The sequence below is a fragment of the Taudactylus pleione genome, unplaced genomic scaffold (genome assembly GCF_031769625.1).
Source record: "Taudactylus pleione unplaced genomic scaffold, aTauple2 ptg000041l, whole genome shotgun sequence".
Taxonomy (NCBI): domain Eukaryota; kingdom Metazoa; phylum Chordata; class Amphibia; order Anura; family Myobatrachidae; genus Taudactylus; species Taudactylus pleione.
Genome location: NW_028284443.1, coordinates 49,027,303 through 49,052,504, shown reverse-complemented (window position 1 = coordinate 49,052,504; position 25,202 = coordinate 49,027,303). Strand labels below are relative to the sequence as shown.

Genomic DNA, 25,202 nt, shown 5'->3' with positions numbered 1-25,202 from the left:
AGTAAACCTGTGAAGAATTCTCTTTTCTTGCTTGTAGTAAAACCTGTACCACATGTCTTGAAAGCCTGTTTTCTTTAACATTTTCCGCTCAACCTCCAGGCCGCTAATTGAGGACTGTTGGATTCTGATGCAATAATGGACCTTGGGTTAGTATGTCTGGTCTGACTGGTAGCATCCATAGTTCCCCACTGCCATCTCTAGCGCTGTTGAGAACCACACCCTTCTGGGCCAATAGGGTATACTTTCTATCATCTCTACTTGTTCCTTTTTGATCTTCAATATGCGATATATCAATGGTAAAGGTAGGAAAACATATCCTAGATGAAAAATTTCCATTGCTGGGGCAAAGCATCTATCACCCTTGTCCCTGGTACATGATGTCTTGAAACAAATTGAGGCAATTTTGTGTTTACATTAAATCCATCTCTGGATATCCAAATCGCTATACAATTACTTGGAATATCTCTGTATTCAATTTTCATTCTCTTATTTCCTGCTCAAAGTCTGCCACAAAGTTTTTCTTGCCGGATACATAGAGTGTTGAAAGAGAAAGAAGATGCATCTCCACCCAGGTCATAATTTTTTAAACTTTTTCCATGAGGGCCTTGTTTCTGGTACCTCCTTGACATACATACATACATACAGTGTGTATATATATATATATATATATATATATATATATATATATATATATATATATATATATTACCACAGTCATACCGTCCGAGAATATTCTCAAATGACTTTCTCTCAGATGATTTTGGAACTAATATATTGCCTCCTATACTGCTCTCATCTCTCTTTTGTTTGAAGAAAATAAACACAAGGTTGGTGGACGGCACAAGAAAAGTTACTAGTTGTGATAAATGTGCTCCCCATCCTGTGGAACTTGCATCTGTTGTAAGACTGGGTATTGCAGTTGTGACAGTGGTGTTGGCCTCTTCTCCAAATTTACACTTTTCCACCAGTCCAGAGATCTTTTTACGTCTTGTCTCAGTCGTATATGATGGAAAAGAGGCACTTTCCTGTGAATACGTTCATAATTAATACGTTCCATTGCAATTTTCTCCAGTGCCAATTTGCCCATGGGACCATGTCTATAGTCGACGAGATCATAACAATCAGTCTCAATCCCCTCCGGAGTTGAATCTTACTCCATTTCCATACATCTTCTCCTGGCCACATAATTCTGGGTATCTATTATAACCCATATAAATTGAAATCTTTTCACTGGATTCAACATACTTTTTTTAAATGTATATAATTTAAGACCCAACCATGCATTTCTAGAGACTGTAGATCAATAGGTCATCTAACTAAGGCCAAATCATTATTCCTTGAGCTCTTAAGTGAGCTATCATGGTTACTAGAACCTTGGGAAATGTTCATGGGTGAGGTTAATAAGCTGAAAGGAAGACGTGTGAACTTGAAGTGTGTTCCTGCTACACAAAACATCAGATATTTTTGATAGTCTATGTTCACTGGTATGTGAAATTAAACTTTTTTTAGATTTATTGATGCTAGAAAGTTACCTTCCATTATGCCTGCTAGAATAGACTTTAGTGTCTACATAAGAAATTCTCTCGTCAGCATATACTTGTTCAGTTCCCTTAGATCCAGGATAGTCCCAAATTCTCCTGACATTTTATTTACCAGAAAAAGTGAATAAAAACCTGGTTTTCCTTTCTACAATTGGTACTGGTTTTATTGCTTGTAAACAGATTAGTTTTTCCAAAACTGTCTTCCATAGTAATACTTTCCAGTCTCGCAACTGGTATCTTCGATTGTACAAATTTGTCTCTTTCTGGTCTTTCTTTGAACTCTGTTCAGAATCCTGTGGATATTCTATCCAATACCCATTTGTCCTGATCACAATGAGTCCCTGTGCTGACAAACTGAGATTATCTTCCCCCGACAGCTAGTTCTATGGGAGTCCTGTAGTCATTGCTGTCTGGAATTAACTCTACTCTGCCAAAAGGATTGTCTGGTCATTCCTGAAGAATATCTTCTGTATATTGGCAACCTGGCCTATCTGTATTGTTTTGATGAGGGGAATTTATTTTATACCCATTTCTCCTATCAATAAGAAAGAGCCCTCATATGGTAAAGTTGCATTATATATAATTTTTTTTTTCTTTTATTTGCATGAGCCATCCAAGATCGTAACCATAATGCTTCTAGCTACTAGCCTTGCGGCATAAGATACGACATCCAATGAAGCCTCACAAAAGATATTCAATAGCATTTTGCTCTATCTCTAAGTTTCTTACAAGATATTGCTTCAAAATCTTATCTTCAATATCTGTATGCAAGGATGCACTCCCGAGTCTAGAAACAGAGGCTATAGCTATACCAGACTTTAGAGCTACAGCCGTAGAAGTATGTAATACATTTTTTTTTCTTCTTTAAAACAAATTCTCTATTCTCATATCCATGGTATCTTTAAAAGCAGCACCATTCTCTAAGGCAGGGATGGGGATGGTGCTTCTAAGGCCCGTGGAATAATTTGGTCTGGTCCTCGGGAGCTTTTTCTGCTAGCCTCATCTGGCTAGAATGGCACCCCGTAGCCAGAATCTATGCATCAGTGCCACCTGGAGCGTCCTTGGGACACTTCAGAAGGTCGCACCGCTTATCTTACAGCTCCTAAAAGCATACGGGCATGGCTGTAATCACCGGCGATTGTCGCCCCACCTCTGTGTGAAGTCATGCGGAGGAGGCTTGGCCTGCGAATACTGTTATATCAAAATGGCCCTCGGCAGAAAAAATGGTTCCCCACCCCTGCTCTAAGGAATAGTAATTCTTGTTATTAATTCTGCAATCTCAGCGTCTACCTTAGGTAGTGTACACCATTTAAGCAAATCTTCATCCCTATAGAATACATACTTTCAACACGATACAGGTTACCATGTCTCTATCAAGGTTCTGCCACTCTTTAATGACGAACTCTTTCATCACCTTGTGGACATGAAAATTAACACTTAATTCTGGGCCTGATTCAACTTTGGGAATAGAGTAAAGCTGGGTACACACTCAGATATATCTGCAGATGATGGTTGTTCGTACACACTGAACAACCATCATCTTTGTTCAGTATGTAGGCGAAGGTAGGTCCCGCTGGCCGGGGGGTGGGTCAGGAGCATGTCCGCTCCTTGCAGCTGCATGTTTTCGGGCGGTTTGCAGACCGCCCGTAAACACTTGCCGATGGACAGATATGTCTGCAGACATATCTGTCCATCGGCTTTGCAGCAGAGCCAATGAGATATGTCTGTGAACTACGTCATTTACAGATATATCGCAGGTACACACTGGCTGATGTGCAGCAGATATATTGGCCGATCGATTGTCAGTGTGTACCCAGTTTTAGAAGAAGATATGGCAACAGTATGCCAACAGTAAAGCACCCTGAGGCCATTCATGTGTGTGGTTGCTTCTCAGCCAAGGGAGTGGGCTCACTCACAATTTTGCCTAAGAAAACAGCCATGAATAAAGAATGGTACCAAAACATCCTCCAAGAGCAACTTCTCCAACCATCCAAGAACAGTTTGGTTAGGAACAATGCCTTTTCCAGCATGATGGAGCACCTTGCCATAAGGCAAAAGTGATAACTAAGTGGCTCGGAGAGCAAAACATCGAAATTTTTAGTCCATGGCCAGGAAGCTCCCCAGACCTTAATTCCATTGAAAACTTTGGTCAATCCTCAAGAGGCGGGTGGACAAACAAAAACCCACAAATTCTGACAAATTCCAAGCATTAATTAGGCAAGAATGGGCAGCCATCAGTCAGTATGTGGCCCAGAAGTTGATTGACAGTATGCCAGGGAGAATTGCAGAGGTCTTGAAATAGAAGGGTCAACACTGCAAATATTGACTGCGGGTGTAACTGCATACGAAACGCTACATTACAGTGTTACAGCCACTGACACTAACGGTTTGCATGCAGATACACCCGCAGTCGCTCACAGAACATAGGCATGCTGCATATCATTTTAATCAGCAGAAGCTGCTTGTGCTAGCCATTTGAAGGTAAAAAAAAGTTGCACGAAAAGACGCTCAGTGTTAGAGTCACGCCACAGCCTGGCGTGACTCGGAGGGCTGTTTAGCGTGCAAGGAGGCTAGATGTATGAGGACACATCTGTATTCTGCAACATAATACAATAAGAGAATTTTAATCAGGCAGCTCATGAATGCTTATCCCATGGGAAGAAACCAGTGCTAACAGAGGAAGCTGCCCACGTGATCACAGAGGGAACATGTAAACTGCAGACACACAGCAGCCAGGGAATCACTGCACTCTATATCATGACGATGTGCTGCCCATAGCTATTCTCTTTGATCTGCCAGTAACCAGTATGACTGGTCACACATCAAAAGACTATTTCTTTAAAAATTAATTTGCAGAAAATAAAATAATGTTAACTCAATTGGATCAGGGACTTTGGAGTCTGTTCAGTAAGGTGAAAATTATGTGAAAACTGTAGTTCCCATAAAATTTAAGTGTCACTACAAATTAAGAAAAGCCCCCACAAAAAATAAAAAGTCAAGATCACAGATAGATAGAGTCAAGCCCCATACACATTGGACGATATTTGAGAACCATATTAACCATAACGACATCTTTGATCGATATATCACTCCAATCGTCCAGTGTTCATCGCACTAAGCGATGAACAATGTGCGCTCCCTCGGGTCGTTAGCAATATCCCCAGTCGTCTGTACATGTAGCTCAATTTGGGTAAACTGCATGGGCCTCCCTGCCACTTGTCGTTGCCCCACCGGGCCCGCCGCTGCTATCTGTCAATACACACATCTTACAGTTTGTACGGGGCTTCTGGCAAACTAACGCTGCTGACCACAGTAAAATTACAAGCATTTCATAAGTGTCAACGGCTTTTATTGACAATTACATTAAGTGTATGCAAAGAGTCAATATTTGCAGTGTTGACCCATCTTTTTCAAGACCTCTGCAATTTGCCCTGGCATGCTGTCAATCAACTTCTGGGCCACATACTGACTGATGGCCGCCCATTCTTGCCTAATCAATGCTTGGAGTTTGTCAGAACTTGTGGGTTTTTGTTTGTCCACCTGCCTCTTGAGGATTGACCACAAGTTCTCAATGGGATTAAGATCTGGGGAGTGTCCTGGCCATGGACCCAAACTTTTGCCTTATGGCAAGGTGCTCTTGTAGAAGTTTTGGTACCATTCTTTATTCATGGCTGTGTTCTTAGGCAAAATTGTGAGTGAGCCCATTCCCTTGGCTGGGAAGCAGCCCCCACACATGAATGGTCTCAGGATGCTTTACTGTTGGCATGAGAAAGGACGAAGACTTTTGGAGGATGGCCTGGTGTCAGGAAGGGCAGCAAAGAAGCCACTTCTTTCCAGGAAAAACATCAGGGACAGACTGATCCAGTGCAGGGTGCTGATCAGTGGGGAGGGCATACTTATTTTGAAGGACAATATTTTAGACGTGATGTATAGCTACAGCTATAGTAGCTGTAGCGATATATCACGCATAACATTCTGCCCTTCAAAATTTAAATACACCCTCCTGACTGATCAGCACCCTAGAGTGAACACTAGAACATGTGTGCGCTAGATATATAACTGGTAATTAATAAAATAAATAGTATTGAGACAAACACATACAATTTAGTGAGAACAACAAGGAGGATTTCCTTCTGTGGTAACTTAATACAGTATTGTGTTAGCTAAACAAAAAGATCAAATACCAATAGGGTATAAAGTTTCTGTCTAAATACCAAAATGCTTATCAACAGCACATCAATTAAAAATAGAAGCAGTGCATTCAATGCTTCACAAAGAAAAGAAAATACATTTCAATTTCCAACACCAAAACAAAATCACAGACAGGACAGGCACAGGGATTCTATAGTCTGTTGCTTGCATCCTGGTTAATGGTCTATACTCCCCTACATGAACAAATGTGCAACTCAGGGGATTGTAGATCACCTCTTCATAAGGATCTAGAGAGGAACCTAGTTGGTCCTTAATCCTCTGTGTAAAATAGGTTAGAGTAAATCCTCTTTCCACATCAGCAGGGGGATTAGTCAGCAACCACCAGTAAATAAAACCACTACTTTATCAGAGCCTTGTTAGACGGGTACCTAGAAAAACACAATTAAAATAGTAGGATGAAAATGGACTGTAAATTCAATTAAATTCCTTGATATTGATATTCTAATTTTAGCAGTGTAGAGGTAGATTTATCTATGATGATTGAGAGCTTCCTGCTTATACAGCAATTTCAGGTTTTGCAACTACAGTATTAACGCAGAGAACAGCGGATTTTCATTGACATAGTATATAGATTGACTACTCCTAAGCATTCACCAGCTGTTTCCAGCAATCCCCAAAGTCCAGACAAAGCATGTGAAAGGACCATTTGATACTTTCAAGGTTCCTGAAAAAGTTCATGTTGCCACTTGAAATACCTGTGTTTAGGTGTCGTTAATACATTAGCCTGCAAGACACAACCAGACATGATGAAAATAACTTTATCACATGATTACCGTTTCCCTGATTATACAAATAAAAAAAATTAAAAAAAAAAAGGGAAGAAGAAGAAGAAGAAGAAGAAGAAGAAGAAGAAGAAGAAGGGTTTAATTATACCGTACGATTACAAAATAATTTGGGAAATAGGCCTTGAATAGTGTAGGCAGTGTATTTCACTAAAATAATGTGGCTGTCACAGCTAAATTAAGTTCCTTTCATATCAGATTAAGAAATGAACTAGGCAGAATTTTAAAAATTGATTTCCTGTACAAATGTAGTAACATATTAATTATTAATTGTATCACTGTTCTCCTGGGCTTAGACAAAACCCCTTTCCCTACAAACGAAACTACCTGCTACTGTTGTCATGGTAACTTCAGCTCACACAAAGTCACTATTTCCCTGTCTGGCTATGACTGGATTTCATAGCGGCTGTAACCTTAATAATTGGATCTACTGTAATCAAGGTATCTTCAAGTGTTTTGTAACTGATTCACCATGCACACTGATTAATGTCCATTATACAGCTAGCAGGCAGGCCAGAGAGGCAAACAGTTAGCCCACCAGTGTTCATTTTGATATGCAAAATGTTGTGACACTAGAAGGCATTATTCTCAGCATACTATACTTCCTAGTGCAGTTACTAGACGTTACTAGTATTGTGGTTTATGGAACACATGATTACACTTGTTTACTGCAGGTACATACAATATGGAAACCTAGAGACACTCCAAATGCATGTCATGTGACTTGGGTTTTCAGTAGAGATAAAAACAAAACAAAAAAAAAAAAACAACCCCCCCCAAAAAAAAACCAAAAAAAAACAAGCCAGTGTTTATCAGCTGAGAACCTCCTTTGCATATAGTTATTTTTATTATCTAAACCCCCACTGCTTATACTTGCCTATCGCTGGTAGTGAAGGGAAGGAAGAATGCAGAAACCAAGTGTAGTGTAAGCTGCCTGAATGTTGTTAGCTACATGAGCCCAGAATGATCTAGGGCGGGATGCATCAAGCATCACATTTTGGATGCGATGCATCCAGTAAAATGATTGCATGTATACCAGCGTTTAGGAATGCTGTATGTATGTAGATTTAGGCAAAGGACAGCTCTCCTGATAAGAGCTGTCCTTTGTGGTGTGGGGACTTCTGGGTTTATGACCCAGGAGTCCCTCTACACATGTATGGCCGTCGGCCAGTATATGCACGAGCCATGAGACACCCTGGGAGGGATCCTACTGGGGATCCTTTCGGGGAAAGCTCAGAAAAGAAGCCCCATGGCTTCTATTAGGCAGCGCCATCTATAGATATAGCTTATACTGCCTATGTACTGCTGGATAACCATGGTTGCTCTGGGGGCAATCGATCCCTAATGTAATGTGACACAATGTTCCACGTGATAGTAGCTGAAGATGTGCAGTGCACGGACCTTTGTATTTTGGTAAAACCACCAACTGTTTTGGATTTCTTAAAAAATTTAAAAAACTGCTAAAATAAAGTAACGTGGACCTGTTTTTGTTTTTGTCAATTCCCAGTCAATATTGACCACTTCACAGCACCTGAAATAACGAGGGAGGGACTTAAATGCAATCCAATATATGTACAATATGTATTTTAGATCAGAATTTCGAACTTGTTGAGAAGACCCAAATCGGGACTCTGGGCCTGATTCAGACCCGCTCGCAAGCGGGTCGATGTTGCCCATGTGCACAACGGAGGCGGCTCTGTCGTGCGCATGCGCGATACCCGAATAACGACGGTCAAGACCATCGTGACCATCATTTTGGCCGCTCGCTATAGCTGTGGGTGGTCACCCACAGCTATGCGAGCGGCCAGGAGGCCGCTCCAAAAAGGAGGAGGGACGGCCCTGATTCAGAGCGAGCGCTCTGTCAGAGCGTCCGGCTCTGAATCAGGGCCTCTGTTCTATTCAGAATCCCAAAGCGATCTGATTCAGGACTCTGTTCAACAAAAAAAAACCAAGTTCAGACTGTTCAGTTTTCAGCAAAGCCGAACTGCTCATCTCAAATAGTAACACCGGTAATGTGGAACAATATGATGATACAGGACCAGTAACGTCCCAATATGAGCTGCATGTAGCAGGCACTATTGACTAACATAGGAGTCTCCACAAACTGAGTAGAGAAATGTCCAGCTAGTATACCAGAGGGAGTCCCAAATAGGTCCAGTGTTGACTGGAGCCCACCTATTAGGATCACAAGTGATGCAGTGTGCACATCCTTATTCACTTACAAAAAGCCTTGCTCAGTATGTGCCAAGTAACAGCAATGAAACAGTGGGTTCCAGCAGTGATTGGCACAGATCCAGAGGGTTTAGATAACAGACTGGAATCATCATCACCACAGCTCATGTTTCACCTTATCAAACAGAGGCTTTTTCAAAGAGTGTATATTTTTCTTTATTATTTAATAGTTTGTTCTGGGAGAGAGTGTTTTGGTATATTCAGACCAGAGCACACCATTAAGAAGGAAATATTTATAAAGGGAGAATACATTATTTGAGAAAGTAAATTTAAAGTTACAATCTTCAGTATTTATTAGTTTAAATATAAGGTGAAGGTATCCAGTTTAATTTGTTGCTAAGTACAATTGAAATTTAGAGACTCATCAACAACTGTAAGGAACAAAGGGCCTGATTCAGTAAGGATCGCTATTGCAGTAGCGATTACGCACGCAGTGCAACTGCGATAGTATGTGAATTAATTGCGATCGCTATGTCACCGCAGCACTACATAAGGACGACCACTTTACCTTACACCACAAGTTCTCAAACTTGTTTCTCAGGACCCCACAGAATCGCAAGTGAAATAATTAGCTCCACCTGTGAATCTTTTAAAATGTGTTAGTGAGTAATGACTACACCTGTGCAGCTGCTAGGTGACCTGGAAAACATGAACTGTGTGGGGTCCTGAGGACAGAGTTTGAGAATCACTGCCTTACACACATCCGTAATGTTTAGCAAGACTACGAAACCATCACCACAATCGTGTACCATCACAGCCTCACGCACACTTGCACAAGGTCTGACCTTAGCTCAGAAATTGCTAACTTCAGGGCATCGCAGTGGATAATTTATGCACGCCCATGCAATGGCATTCAAACGCCCTTGCACACCTGCATTTCGATTGACCATCCCCCCCGTCACCACCCACAAATGGTACTTCCTGTCAATCACTCTGCGTAGTCACTGCAATCGCAGTCCCGATCGCAGTGGCCAGTTCACGCATGCGCAGTAATTGGCCGATTGCATGAGTATTAGCAACTGCAATCCAAGCTGAATCAGGCCCAAAGAAAAAGTTATTATTTATTAGCAATATCATCTAAACTTTACATATATTTTCAAGGTAAATCTAAGTGAAATGATTTATGCTGGGCATACACTGCCAGATAAAAATGTCTGTCAGACCGACAAGACATTTTATCTGGCTGCCTGCCAGCCGCAGATGTCACCGGCATACACTGTGAGAGAAATCTCACAGTGTATAGCCCGACATCCGCGCTCCGCCCCCAGGGGAGGAGACATTTCCCTGTTCCTTCCGTAGGAAGGAACACAGAAAATGTCTGTCTGTCGGCCGCGCTGGGCATACACTGCCCGGAGCGGCCGACAGTTTCCCGGGTAAATATCGCATCGGACGGGCATGCTGGACAATCCAGCATGCCCGACCGAGCAATATTTAACCCTCGGTCGCCCGCATACACGCTGCAATTATCGCGGCGATCCGCCGATATCGGGCGGATCGTCCCGATAATTGCAGAGTGTATGGCCAGCATTAGAAGGGTTAGGAATTATTGGTGTAGTTTTAGTTACATTGTTATTTATTTGACAGTCCTATTCTTCTTATTTTCGTTTTAATAAAATCGCCAACACCCTTTTTGAATTAGTTTTCTAATCAGTGTCCTTGCGTGCTATACTACAATGGTTTGCGTTTTACTTTTTTTTGCCTGAGGTCAAGGTTTTCATAGGTGATCTACTACGGTGCCTTGCAAAAGTATTCACCCCTGGATCTGCACAAAATAGTCTGATTTGGTTAAGTGAAATGAGAAAAAATATATATAAAAAAAATACATCTTTTGAAATAAAATTCTGAAAATTGGCATGTGCATATGTAATCACCCCCTTTGCTATGAAGCCCCTCAAAAGTTCTGGTGCAACCAATTACCTTGAGAAGTCACATAATTAGTGAAATGAAGTCCACCTGTGTGAAAACTAAGTGTCACATGATCTGTCAGTATAAACACCTTTTTCTGAAAGGCTCCAGAGGCTGCAACACCACTAATCAAGAGGCATCACACCATGAAGACCAAGGAGCTCTCCAAACAAGTCAGGGACAAAGTTGTTGAGAAGTACAATTCTAGGTTGGGTTATAAAAAAATATCCAAATCTTTGATGATCCTCCAGAGCACCATCAAATCCATCATCATCAAATGGAGGGAACATGTTACCACATCAAACCTGCCAAGAGAGGGCTGCCCACCAAAACTCACAGACTGGGCAAGGAGGGCATTAATCAGAGAGGCAGCACAGAGACCAAAGGTAACCCTGAAGGAGCTGCAGAGTTCCACAGCAGAGACTGAAGTATCTGTGCATGTGATCACAATAAGCCATACACTCCATAGAGCTGGGCTTTATGGAAGAGTGGGCAGAAAAAAGCCATTACTTAGTGATAAATATAAGAAGACACGATTTGAGTTTGCCAAAAGGCATGTGGGTGACTTCCCAAATGTATGCAGGAAGGTGCTCTGGTCAGAGGAAACTAAAATTTAAATTTTCGGCCACCTAGGAAAATGCTATTTCTGGCAGCAAACCCAAGACATCCCATCACCCCAAGAACACCATCCCCACAGTGAAACATGGTGGTGGCAGCATCATGCTGTGGGGATGTTTTTCAGCAGCAGGGACTGGGAAACTGATTCGAGTCGAGGGAAAGATGGATATGCTAAATATAGGAATATTCTTGAGCAAAACCGGTTTCAGTCTGCCTGTGATTTCAGACTCGGACGGAGGTTCACCTTCCAGCAGAACAATGACCCGAAGCACACTGCTAAAGCAACACTCGAGTGGTTTAAGGGGAAACATTTAAAATGTGTTGGAATGGCCTAGTCAAAGCCCAGATCTCAATCCAATTGAGAATCTGTGGTCAGACTTGAAGATTGCTGTTCACAAGCGGAAACCATCCAACATGAAGGAGCCGGAGCAGTTTTGCCTTGAGGAATGGGCAAAAATCCCAGGGGCAAGATGTGGCAAGCTCATAGAGACTTATTCAAAGCGACTTGCAGCTGTAATTGCTGCAAAAGGTGGCTCGACAAAGTACTGACTTTAGGGGGGGTGAATAGTTATGCACGCTGAAGTTTTCTTGTTATATTGTCCTAAATGTTGTTTGATTCACAATATAAAAAACCCCCACAACTTCACAGTAGTAGGCATGTTCTGTGAATGAAATGATGCACACCTTCAAACAATCCAATTTAATTCCAGGATGTGAGGCAACAAAACATGAAAAATGCAAAGGGGGGTGAATACTTTTACAAGGCACTGTATATTTAGTGGATGATGAATTCAAAAATATAACTCATTTAGCTCAAACAGGTCAGGCTTTTTTGTTCTATCAAGTTTAAAAAAGTTAATATTTCTTAAATAAATTATACAACAGTTTTGAAATTATGTTTATTGTTTCAAACCAGACTTAAAATTGCATCAAACGTAAGGATATATATGAAATTGTTCACAAGTACAGTAATTCTGGAAGACAGGACCCTTTCAAACACTTTTGTGTGTGGTTTGCACCTGTAACATCTCTCTTGAGGCACCAGTAATAATCTGCAAGAATATTCACATCATTACAATGCTTTCCTTGCTCCACAACATTAGCAAGTTGCTACGGCAATAACTGGCAACTCTGTACAGGGGGGTGGTTTAAAGTGTGCTGGTATATCGCTGCTCCAGGTAGCCTGGCTTGAGCTCTCTGAGTGAATTGTTTTACATAATGAATAGAAAGTGCAAGAATCACCCATACAGGTTTTGCTACATCTGTGGTCTATGTCAGATCGGCAGTCAAAAATCACTCCTTTTGTGGGGAAAATGTATCATGCCTTGTTGAGGAACATACACATACATCTTACTTCCTTGTGTGTTAAATAGCTCTTCTAGTCGTGCCATGTTGTGGCGTTACTCGGTAGCCCCGAGCGTCAGTTCGTGCAACTTTTTACCTTCCAATGCATCTTATTCGGAAATCGATGTGAACAGGTAGCACACGCAGCTTCTGCTGATTAAAATGATATGTGGTATGTCTATATACTGTGTGCAAGTGCGGGTGTATCTGTATGCGAAATCCAGAGAGCCACTGGAGGCGGAGGGATCCCTCGTTGGACTGTGGAACTTCTTAAAAAAAAGAAGGAGCAGGTCATCTGGAACTAACGCCCTCTAAAGATCCTGCAAGCAAACTTTTAAAACGTTTAGGGCCACTAAAAAAAAAGTGTTTCCCCATGTGTAATTGGTCCATAAGGGATAATGAACAGGCCCCTAACTAAGAATTTTAACTTCCAGATTACTTTAATTTGCATGGACATGCCCTCTGGCAGCTTTTTCAAGAAATACATTCTGATTTTTTAAGGTATTTTTTATCAAAGGTTGTCAAGACAATAAAAAAATAAAAAAAAGAGGGGAGTGTAAATAGGTTATTAGACATAAAATAGTTTGCTTTTTATTCTTAGCTTCCATCTTTACTTTTTAGGTATGTTTGTTGCCCTGGGACATGAAACAAGTCTGCTCACTAGATACAGCAGTATCCTACTACAGGGCAGAAACGAGCACATAAAGCAGCATGGAGGAAAAGCAGACACAACAAAGCCAAGAACATAGTGTATAATTTGTTAACATTTCATCAGGGTATGTACAAATAAATTAAAATCAACTAAATCAGGAAAACTCCTCTATATTTCATCTAAACCTAACAGAGGCTTAGCAACCTTTACTATAACATGAGTGGTACCCTTAAATCATTAAGTGTTATTTAATTTGATAAATGGTGCCCTGGAATGCAACTTCTCATATAAAGTAACACTAGAAGTAGCAAAATGCAGAACTACACCTGGTTCCATCCTGGTTACTTCTGAGGACTTGTAAATATAAAGCCCTTTTGATCCTCCCACTAAATGCTCAATCTCATTTCATGCGAGTAATCCTATTCTGGAAAAAAAAATTAAAAATCATCTTTGCCTGTTGATGCATCACTAGGTACCTAGTATGAACTCCGTGACAAAGATCCTGATCCTCCTATAAAAAATGCATAATTTTGTAACCCCACAGATTCCTCCATCTTGGCCTGCAAAGCCATACACTTCCCCATTAACATTCAGCCAGTCGCTCAAAAATAGGCTTGTGGAAAATCACATTACAAAATTGCATTGTGTTGTAACCCACACTTTTGAATTTTCTTAACGGTTATTATATTTAAACATTTAACAAACCCACAAAGCCTTATTTGAGATCTATAAGACAGATGCAATTCTATGCTGGATGGACAGGAATATTATGTGATGAAGACACGAATTGTGCACAACCTGGATAGGAAAGTTGGTCTATTACATTAGTAATAAAGTAAAGTAAAAAAAAAAATAAAACAAACAAGACCTTAAAAAATGACCTAGAAAGAATTTGAAACATTGACCAATAAAGTTCACCTATAATCACTGTATACAACACTATCTGCAGCACTTGATTAGACAGCATGTAAAAGATTTCACCACAATCACAGTTCCGGTTTCCCAGACTTCATTAATGAAGAGGTTGGTGAATGGGTGTGAATGGCCCTACATTAATACAATGTACATGAGAGTGCCACTGCTAACTTATGTACTGTATTTTTATTAAAGGGGGTTTCCAATAAAACATGACTAATATTCTCCTGCAACTTCTTCTAAATACCTTGTTTTTGTTCTTTACTTCCTTCTGTGCTTTAAATCACCAAGTTTATTTTACTTCCACGGATACAAAACAAATTCAGTTCTTTAGAAATAGTTGTACCCAGAACAGTGTTAAATTATACATATTTGACCAATAATACAGTATAAATAGATGCTGAATAGCACAGATGAAACTTGGGAAAAAAATAAGTATATAAGCAATGAATTAAGAAGTGTGTTCTGTGTATACTCATTGTTGAGGTCACACTTTTACTATACTATTTAGATAAATGTAAGAAAAGCAAATTACTTAAAGCTGAGTACTACACACCTAAAGATTTTCTGTCCAACCATCCAACTAGTTGATTGGTTGGAATGAAAATTTTTCATGGTATGAAAGCAAATGTCAATCAGCAATTTTCTCCCAAACGCCGGAAAATGGACAAAGACTTTTGTTTGAACAAATTGTTTAGATCAAACATTTAACAAACTTGTCTGACGATCATTTTCATCTGTTTTCTGGTATTTAGTAGCAAATTGCTGATCATCAGTTACTCCCATACGCTACCAGATTTTCATTCCAACCAATCAACTAGTTGGATGGTTGGACAAAAAAATCTTTAGGTGTGTGGTCAGCTTAACCCATGGCTACAGCACACAAGCAATTTTGACTGGCTATTTAAAGCTGGGGACAAACCTAAAAGATCGAGTGATCTACAGATGATGGTTGTTCATACACACTGAACAACAGTGGAGTAACTAGGGTATTTTGAGCCCAGGGCAAATTTGAAAAGGGAGCCCACCCCGATGTGCGCGCAAAAAATGGGCATGGTCACTTAAAAATGGGGTGTGTCAACATTACACACCCCTTTATTTTCAAACTGAACATTCCTATCCATATGCACCTTAACCCCAGTAGTACCCCTTATACAGTACCCCCACTATGCAGTTGTGGTCCCTCTTATGCAGGCCCATAGTAGTGCCCCTTATACAGTATCCCCAGTAGTGGTCCCCATTATACAGCCCCCAATTAGTTCCCTTTACTCAGTACCCCCAGTAGTGGCCCCCCAAATGCAGTGCCCCACGTAGTGTTCCCTCTTATACAGTGCCCCCAATAGCAGTCCCCACAATGCAGTGCGCCCAGTAGCGGTATCCCCTTATGCAGTGCCCTTTATATGGTGCCCCCAGTAGTAGTCCCCCCCCTATGCAGTGCCCTTTATATAGTGCCCCCAGCAGTTTTCCCAGTAGTGGTCCCCTTATGCAGGCACCCTGTAGTGATCCACCTATCCAGTGCCCCCTGTAGTGGCCCTTCCTATTATTGCCCCCAGTAGTGGTCCCCCGAGTGCAGTGCCTCTAGTAGTAGGCCCCTTTTATAATGCCTCCAGTGGTAGTTCCCCCCCAAGTAGTAGTCCCCAGTAGAGTAGCCCCCCCAGTAGAGGTCCTCCCAATGGCGCCCCCAGTAGTAGCCACCGCTCCCCCAGAAGAGGTCCCCCCAGTAGTAGCCACCACCCTCCCCCGTTGTGCAGATAGGTTAAAAATAAATAAATAAATAAAATAATAATAATAAAATAAATATATATATATATATATATAAACGACGAGCTCAATCCACGGCACTCGACCATCTGGGGTGCCCTTGGTATGTGACCACACCATCTACATAAAAAATCTACATATAAATAAATATACTTACCTGAATTCCTGCTCCTGTCCGCGACGCCGCTCCCGCCCGGGCTGGCGCGCTCAGCATTATGGGAGACAGACCTCATGACGTCAGTCCCATTACCCACTGCAGTGGGTGCTGCAGCAGTCAATGAGAGTCTATCTGACTCTCATTGGCTGCTGTTTAACACATGCATCGCCGCCAGCGCTGGCGGCGATGCGTGTGTTATGCACAGCCTGAGCCCGCCTCCTAGCGCTATTGGGCAAGCGCTCAGGGGGAGGGAACGGGCTCAGGTATGAAGCACAGGACCGGCGCTGGAAGCCTATCGCCGGTCCTGTGTAAATGTGTAGCGCTGACTGCACTCATTTCGGTCGGCGCTACACTGGCTAACTAGGGCGGGCCGGTACCGTGGCCGGCGGGCCCCCCCGCGCCACTGGTCCAACGGCGCCCAGGGCACGCACCCCGCTCGCCCTGCCCTAGTTACGCCACTGCTGAACAACCATCATCTGTCATCTAGCCGCAGGTCCCACTGGCCTGGGGGCTTGCTGTGACTTCCTCCCTGCGGTCTCTGCTGCAAGTGTACGGGCGGTCGGCTGATCGCCCATACACACAGCACAATGCCCCAATATATCTGCAGATATGTCTGTGAACAACGCCGTTCACAGACATATCGCTGGTACACACTGGCCAACGCACACAAGATATATTGGTCGATCAATTGATCGCCCAATATATCTGCAAGTGTGTACCCAGCATAAGGCAACCATTGTACAAATGGGCTCCACAATGATTATAGACGCCGTAAAAATCTTACCTGAATGGACAATTACCAGAGTGTGTGGTGCCATTGTTCAACAGGGAAGAATTATTGTCCTTGCTAAATTGTTGTTCATTTTAATGAATAAACAAAAATTTTTTCATCCATGTGTGTTTTCAAAAAAATAACTATTGATCTGCATACACCGTTATTGTGTAGGTTCCAGGAAAACTGGTAAACTAATACCCCTTTTCCACTAATTTGCCGGGTCGCACCCTGGATGATGTTCATGCGCCCATCCTGGGAGCGACCCGGCTGAGACTCCTGTCAGACAGGCGGCCCAACCCAGCACTAATGCCAGGTTGATGACGCCATCGGCGTCACGTGATGAGCCGGCACTCAGAGATTATCTCATCTCCAAGCGCCAGCTCTTCCTATGCAGAAAACGGGACCCGGGTTGCACCGACCCGGATTACTCGTTCACACTGCTTCACGAGCCGGGTTGAACCCGTGTTCAACCCTGCCCTTTTCACACAGCAAAATAACCCAGGTTGCTGCGCACTCATGTGCAAAAACCCGGGTTATTGCTGCCAGTGTATGCTGTCATTGCAAGACACTTTGGGAACTGCAGGGGGTGCATTTAGCTGAACAACCATTTAGTTAGGAGACGAGAGAGAAAAAAAAAAAAGATTTAAGTTGAGTTGTTCATTAACGGCTTGATACATTTTTAAGGAAGTAAAAAAAAAATAAACAAATAAATAGTACTATGTTCCACCATTCCAATGGATAGTCAGTGCTAGCTAAAGACTCCAATGAATTGTATGCAATGCAGCGATCATTGATAATAGGATTTATTTTTTTACCAATATGCTATGTCTAGGACACTTGTAATAAATGCTGCAGATAAAAATGATGTTCTTTGGCTATAATCATACCTCTGCATCAAGTTATTTTTAATACTAGTGGAATATTGATTTAATATTTGCAGAGTTACCATAAATAACCACACTTTGTAATGTATAACCATTTCTCTATTATTCAGTCTGAGCTAGGCTGGTAATTTAACTCCAGTGCCAGACAAGAAAATAAATTAAATTGCAATAATAAAATGAGACTTTCATTTTTCATATACACCTTTTAGAAAACCTAGTAGCTTGCTTTCTAAATGTATGAAACCCTAGTACACAGAAATAACAAAGGAAAGATCTTATGTATGTAAAGTATACCTCTTATCAACTTTTAATTGCATTCTTATAATAATAAATAATTAGCAGAAGACTTTAAATAACAACACTGAGGGGTCTATTTACTACGCAGTATTAAACTGGCCATACACCTGCACGATTTCGGGCCGATTGCCCGATTTTCGATGAGTCATAAGATGGATCTTGTGAAAATCGTGTATTATTTTAGTAAGATAAGATCTGACGCGCGCTCCCGCAGCTCCTATAATCGGATCTTAAGATCAGATGTGTAGCACATCTTGTCCATCATATCGTGTGCAGATCGTATTTTGTTCATGCGATCCATCGTGCAGCAATTCAAGTCATTTCAATGACTGTTTCCCTAATGAGCACGTGAGGCACAGGATCGACCATACGACAGATCGTGTGCTAAGAAAAACAACAAACTTGCTGCTGGGACTGCCAGGGAGCTCCGGGGAATCGAAGGGAAATCGTATGATGAATCGGATCTTATGCTGGTCGTGTAGCTGTATGACCAACATTAGGAGACAGAGTGAAAAGTGATAAGGTGCCATCCAATCAGCTCCCAACTGTCATCTCACAGGCTGTGTTTGAAAAATGACAGTTGGGAGCTGATTGTCTGGCACCTTATCACTTTGTCTCCTAACACTGCTTAGTAAATAGACCCCTGAATTGGTTACCCACTAGCATTTGGATAGTGCCATGGACATTGTTATGATCGCTTAATATTATATGACATTTAATGGCACTAGTGGTTAGAGGTGGCTAACTCCACAGACGGAATGCAAACCCCTTAAGTGACTGCACATAAACAGAGCAGGCACAATGCAAAAAAAAAATGACACCGTCTTCTGTCACTCCAAACTACGGAAGCAAGTTGGTGTGGGGCCATTGGGACCAAAACGTTCTATTCCCGTACCAGTTTATGTTGGCGAGGTCATGATTTTTAAAAAAAATGTACTTAGGAGGGTTAAAGGGGGGTATCCACTTAGCGATTTAACCAAGCGATTGCACGATAACGTGGTTATCGCGCAATCGCTTGCAAATCGCGCATGCATCGGGCATGTTTTGGTCAGAAGCTACCAGCGATGCGCGTGCCTGTTGGTCGCTACCAACATCGCCCGTACATGCTGGTCAACCTGACGACCTCGTCAGGTTCAGCATGTGCAGGGATGACGGCTGTGCCTGGACTGAACGAGTGAACGTTCAGTCTAGGCACATCACTAGATATACAAACGAGAGCACGACAGCAATGTCGTAATTGTGCTCTCGTTTGTATATCTGTAAGTGGATACCCGCCTTTAAAGGGGTTTAAAATGGTTCGAATTTTATTTATTCTTTTAATGACTATACAAAATGCACTTAAATAATAAATATTCTTAGCTTAAATATTTGTATCAAAACTGCAAATATTCAAAACTCATCAATACACAGATCTTAGTTTAAGGAATGACAAAAACAGAGCACTGATTTTAAATAAAAGTCATGAGGGTTCAAAGACCTTGTGAGCAGTCACATCTTATTACGTATTGGTACAGCGGATACACAATACTCACAAACAAGAGCTTATTGTGTGGAATGAATGAGAAAGTTTGCAAAGATTAAAATGAAATCAGATAATATAGTACTATGGGTGTGTTATAATTCAGCTGGAATTCACTAAAACTTTGAAATCCTTATCTGACTCAGACCCAATAACTAGAGCATGTAACCAGTTAGTTCATACATGCCTACGTATACAAACTACTGGGGGTACATATTTTAGTCATGCAATGATACATAATTTAATAATAGATCATTGAAAAAAAATATTTACTCAAACATCAGTAAAAAGAAAGATAATATGCAACAAATATACATGTGACCTGTGCATCTTTCTGGTGTTCTGTAGGGTGTCGCTGTTTCAGAATGTTACACATTTTTGTACATGTTTTTGCCTGCTTAGATTTCATGTACACCTGATCTACAAATTCTTGACAATGTACACAAACACAGGTATAATAGCGGGGTGTCACATTTTAATATATTAGCAAATATTTAATTACTTAACTGTACCGTGGCTCTAATGAGAAAGTAATATTTTATATTTTCTGCAATGAATAAAACCTATTTTTCTTAATCATGTGTCAAAAGTTGAAAAGCAAAAAGGTGCAATCAATCCATGATTGACATATAAGTTGAAATATCCAAGTTCATTGAAATATATTTACTGCTTCATAATTTGGTGTAGTATATGTATGGCCACTAAATGTATGTAGACCTAAATAAAAGTTCAACATTGTTAACATTGCCGTGTAATCTGTTTGAATCTCCACACCTACTAACACACCGTCTAGTACAGATAACCCTTAGGTAATGTGGAGATGTAACGCAAGATAAGGTGCTTCCATACCAAACTACAGAGATAAACAACAGTTGACTTACATATCTGTTGATGAGGCTCCTCAGCAGGCTGCAATCCATGACTAGTGACAGCTGCCCTGATACCTCTTCTGCCTCCTTCCTCTCAGACCCTGCTGTCTATTTGTTACTTTCCACATCCATACAGTCTCAACAATATTTATTTTGTCACTAGGTATATTTACATCCGCCAGGAAGTGGAAGCATAAACTAATTATTGTACAGGGCACAATGGATGGAGAAGCTGCACATGGGGTGTATTCTTTAACAAGTGCAGCTCGTCGTGTAAAAGGCGAATAGGAACATTATTTCCTCTGCAAGCCTGGATCGGTGACCCTCGAATTGGGATGTCACAGATGATACTCCCTGGATGTGACTCCCGGTCTGGCAGCGTCAGTGCAGGCATTCACCATGCCCCCTCCTGTAGCTCTTCTAGTATAGATGCTGCTTCTTTCTCTTTGATAATCGGCTCCCTCTCCGCTTCTCCCTGTTGACACACCTCTCCCACCTCATGTAATAATAGTACCCCTCCCACCTCATGTAATAATACCCCTCCCAGTTCTTCCTACCTGATTCCTCCCCTTGCGAGTCAGCTCGCCTGGCTCCCCTCCCTCTTTCTCTTCTTGTCACCTTACTGCCCCCTCCTACTCACTATGCCCCCCTTCCCCTCCTCCTCTTCTCATCAATCTGCTCTAGTACTGGCATCCTGTGCTATTTATATCCTGCCGGGCCACTCTCTGATGCAGCCGGCTACAAATGTTCCGGAATTGTGATACACGGTTAACTTGTTTCTTACGTGTTAATATTCTGGGTCTATACATGATTCTATTTACTAGATGCTTTTTGTACCACCATTACAATAATAACAGCGTCTCTGTAAACAATGGAGCACAATATTAGCTAATATAAAAGTACATATGGTGGTTGTTGTTTTTTTTTTTTGGGGGGGGGGGGGGGGGATAGGCCAGGGCTACTAAAGTTCTGTGTGTGTGTCTGTGTAGTAAGTCCCCTGCCAAAGCCAAACAAAGCTGTCTCGCAGGCTGTCATGTGGCTATTTTTGGAAGCGTTTCACGTGTGAGTGGCCGCACCTCCAAATCCAGCATTTGTGGTAGCTCGTCCCTCAGTGTTCTTCTAATGCAATGAGTGGCACGGAGGGAGCTGATGAGTCTGACATGACAGTCTTCCCCTACGCTACTGGGTCGGTCTGTGTCAGTGTGTGTACATGCGGGGTGCGCCTGGGTCTTGTTTCGACAATGAGGTCTGGTTACCTAATATTGTGTCATGGTGGAAACATGTTGCTGCAATCCCTGAATTGTGCTTTTTAGTCTGAGTACCACAAGCAAAAAAGCCTGATTACCTGCATCTGTTATGTTCTTGGTATTCCTCTCATGAATGTACTAGTATAGTAGATTTGCTGGGGCAGTTTTCTCACCTGCAAGAGTGAATATTTTTAGGATCTCTCTATCTGTTATCTTATTATCCATAATTTACAGACTCCCAACATATTCCACAGCTAGAGGCATCGGAAATTGCTCAGAGTAGTTTTAAAGGGGAAGGGGTGACCAGGCCCATTGTGTCGCAACCTACTCCCTCTATACAGATTACATACTCCCAAATTATAAGGTATGTAATCCTACCTGAGGTACAATTTTAGACAAGCAATAGCAGAACTACTGTGAGTGCTGGAGGTGTGATTGCTACAGACACAATGGTGAGCAGGACCTTGTGCTGTCATTCCAATCCAAAGCCCCCCAGACACCTACTCAACCCAAGGCTCACACAGCACTCCCGGCCAGAGGTTAAAGTGGGCAGGAACTGGGGTCTGTCACCTCTAATGGTAGGCGGAACTAGTACCACCTTCACCATGTCCCTTCACAGAAGTCCTACAGACAGATGGCCACTCTGTCTGGCCACGGCCTTCTCCCCCTCCTCAGTTTCCAGCTCCATGTTCTTCCACATGTGGCCCACTCTTCCTGTCATCACTTTGTTGGCTTGCGTTAAGGTGGCTCATTTTGCAGCACGGTGTATGTGACGACATGCTGTCACCACTGCTGCATAGTGCACTGAGGAGCCGTAAAGAGGAGCAGGGGCCAGGACAGGCACGAAGGAGAGCTGCTGCTAGAGGGACATTGGAGGGGGGGATAAGCTGCTGGTGGGAGAGGAGACACGGACATAGAGCTGCTGCTAGAGGGACATTGGAGGGGGGGATAAGCTGCTGGTGGGAGAGGAGAGACGGGCAGGGAGCTGCTGCTAGAGGGACATGTGGGGGGGTATGCTGCTGTGAAAGGAGACAGGGGCAAGGAGCTGCTGCTAGAGGGACCCGGGTGGGGGGGTATAAGCTGTTGGTGGGAGAAAAGACAAGGGCAGGGAGCTGTCTGAAGGACACAAGGGGGTAAGCTGAAGAGACACGGGGATGGTGTTAGAGTGAAGACATGAGTGACACTGGTGAGATGCAGGAGGAGCTGATGTTTGTGAAACACAAGAAGATGGTGAAGAGACAGTGGGGGGATGGCGTTGGAGAGACACAGGAAGGATTATGCTTGTTAGATACAAGGGATGAAGCGGGTGAGATGCAGGGTGATGGTACTGTTGAGTAGCAAAGGGGGTAGAACTGTAGAGATGCAGAGGGATGACGTAGGAGGATGTCTATCCAGGATGTTTGTCAGGGAAGTTCACATTTTGCCTTACCCCAAACGTACGTTACTAATGTATTATCTTGCATGAAGATGAAATATTATTCCTTCGCAAACCGGTGGCTACTGTACCACGTGTTCTTTTACATGCATACTGAATACTGGCTCAATTTCTTCAGAGGTCCCTCATTGCAGAGAAAGTGAAGGCAATACATAGTGGTTGCAAAAATAGCATGATTGCAGCAAAATTTAATTGTTTAACTTTGATATGATAGTATAATGATTAGCTCCAGCCAAGAACACCTGTTCTGAGTGAGTCTGCTCCAGAGTTCTTAAGAAGTAACCAAAGTTTGCTTAGTATATAGAGGCTCCCATCACCTCAGAAATCCTCAAAGGTTCATATAAAACTCAATGGGGGCTATAACGTCAGACAATCAAGGTCCCGTCTGACGGAGCTGCTACTCAAAATGTTATAGCCTTACCCGGTGAATTGGGTCCGGTGGTTCTCAGAATGTGGCCAATGATCAGAAATATGGTCTGTGGGAGTGCTGACAGGTTCTCATAGAGTTCCGATGCAGGCTACACACAGTTGATTAAGCCACCTTCAGAGTAGGGATCCTCCCTATATAGCTGTTGTCTGACTAGCACAGAAGCTGCTGTAAGCAAGGTAACCAGTATAGTCTTGGATCGAATGAGTGATGGGAGATGGGTCATGCCTGGGTCCCAGAAGCTTAAAGAAAACGTCTAACGTGTTTGTTTACACTGCTGGTAATTCCGTCAGAGGCCAGAAGCCAATTGTGCACCCAGCGGAAGCCCACATAAGCATCAGGGTAACGTAAGAATTTAGCACAGATAGCGCCAAGCTACACTGTTGGGAAGAGCCAAATTAATTACTAAACGGTTCCTCAAAAACTATCACGTATGTTTTATTAAATGTAAAAATAATTATAGTTAACTTTCATTTTATTTTAGTAGAACTAATTTTATTGTTATTTATTTATTGGCTACAAATTGCAAATTAATATGGCCAATGAAGAGGTGTAGGGGCCTATTTATCAAGGCAGTTGTATCTCGCCTGTGTAACAACAGCTCAGTGACATGCGGTGAGGTAAATGGCTGGGGAGGTGCTGGCTAGTATCAGAGCAAGATTTACAGATACATATATGAACCCAAGGGTTCATGTGGGCATTATACAAAGGTGCAGCAGTATATAGTGCTGGAAATTTGGTGTGTTTTTATCAGGGATGTGTGGAAAAGGTAGACAGGGGAGGCAGTGCCTCACCTGCCATACACTTTTTACTTCAGAGTTTTGACTATAAAAATGATTTGAAAAATACAAAGAAGTTATTTATAATATTTTCTTTACATTTTTGTTATTTTTACAGTCAAAACTCTGGAGTATATCTAAGTATGACAGGAAAGGCTCTGCCTCACCTGACCGCACATCACTGCAACAGCTTAATGCAGGAGATTTGACATAATGCAAAAGGCTAACTACCGCTGCAGACCACAGTCCCCATTACTGTAAATGTGACTGCAATCTGACCCCTATATACCAAACTCCAAAAAAGCAAAGCTTTTCAGAGTTTGGCCCCTTTTGTTTATGCCATCCTTAGATAGTGTAAACTGCTTTATGCCTATGGAGGCATATTTTTTGAGAGAAGGATCTTACAATCCCTCTCTTGCAGTCTCTGCTCGGCTCACGACTTTGCACTTGCATGTGAAAGACTCCTCCATATTCCAGGGATGTAACTAACATGGACAACAGTTATCACTACTGCTGTCTCTGCAAGGTACAATTAGTATGTACATATCGGGGAAATTTACATCCAAATGAAAATATCCATCGCAATTATCAATACATAGGCTCTGGTTCAAGATGTCCTTCATGGATATTAATAAAGAGGTGTAGCATAAGAACAAAATAATTACTATTATTACTATTATCAGGGCCGTTAAGAGCCCGGGGAAGGGGGCATGGCCTTATCGCGGGAGGCATGGCCATGCCCCCTTAGAAGGAAAAAAAACAAGTTGCAGCACCGCAAAGGGCAGCTGCGCACAGGGAAGGGGGGCTCTGTGAGCCCCTCAGCCTGGCGCAAGTCCAGAGGGGGGCATGAT

The 25,202-nt window shown here is 42.2% G+C and overlaps 1 protein-coding gene across 7 annotated transcripts in view; it reads right to left on the bottom strand.

Moving 5' to 3' along the window:
* ATP11A (ATPase phospholipid transporting 11A) overlaps nt 1–20,945 on the bottom strand; it is a 246,323-nt gene extending 225,378 nt beyond the window's left edge. For all 7 annotated transcript variants that reach the window (XR_015872874.1, XM_088458516.1, XM_088458480.1 and 4 more), the window contains exon 1: nt 20,476–20,945. Coding sequence is in view for 6 of the 7 variants with exons in the window: in XM_088458516.1 (XP_088314642.1) it covers nt 20,476–20,514 (39 nt within the window). In the remaining variant the exon portion in view is untranslated. The remainder of the gene's footprint in view (nt 1–20,475) is intronic.
* Between the last annotated feature and the right edge of the window lie 4,257 nt (nt 20,946–25,202).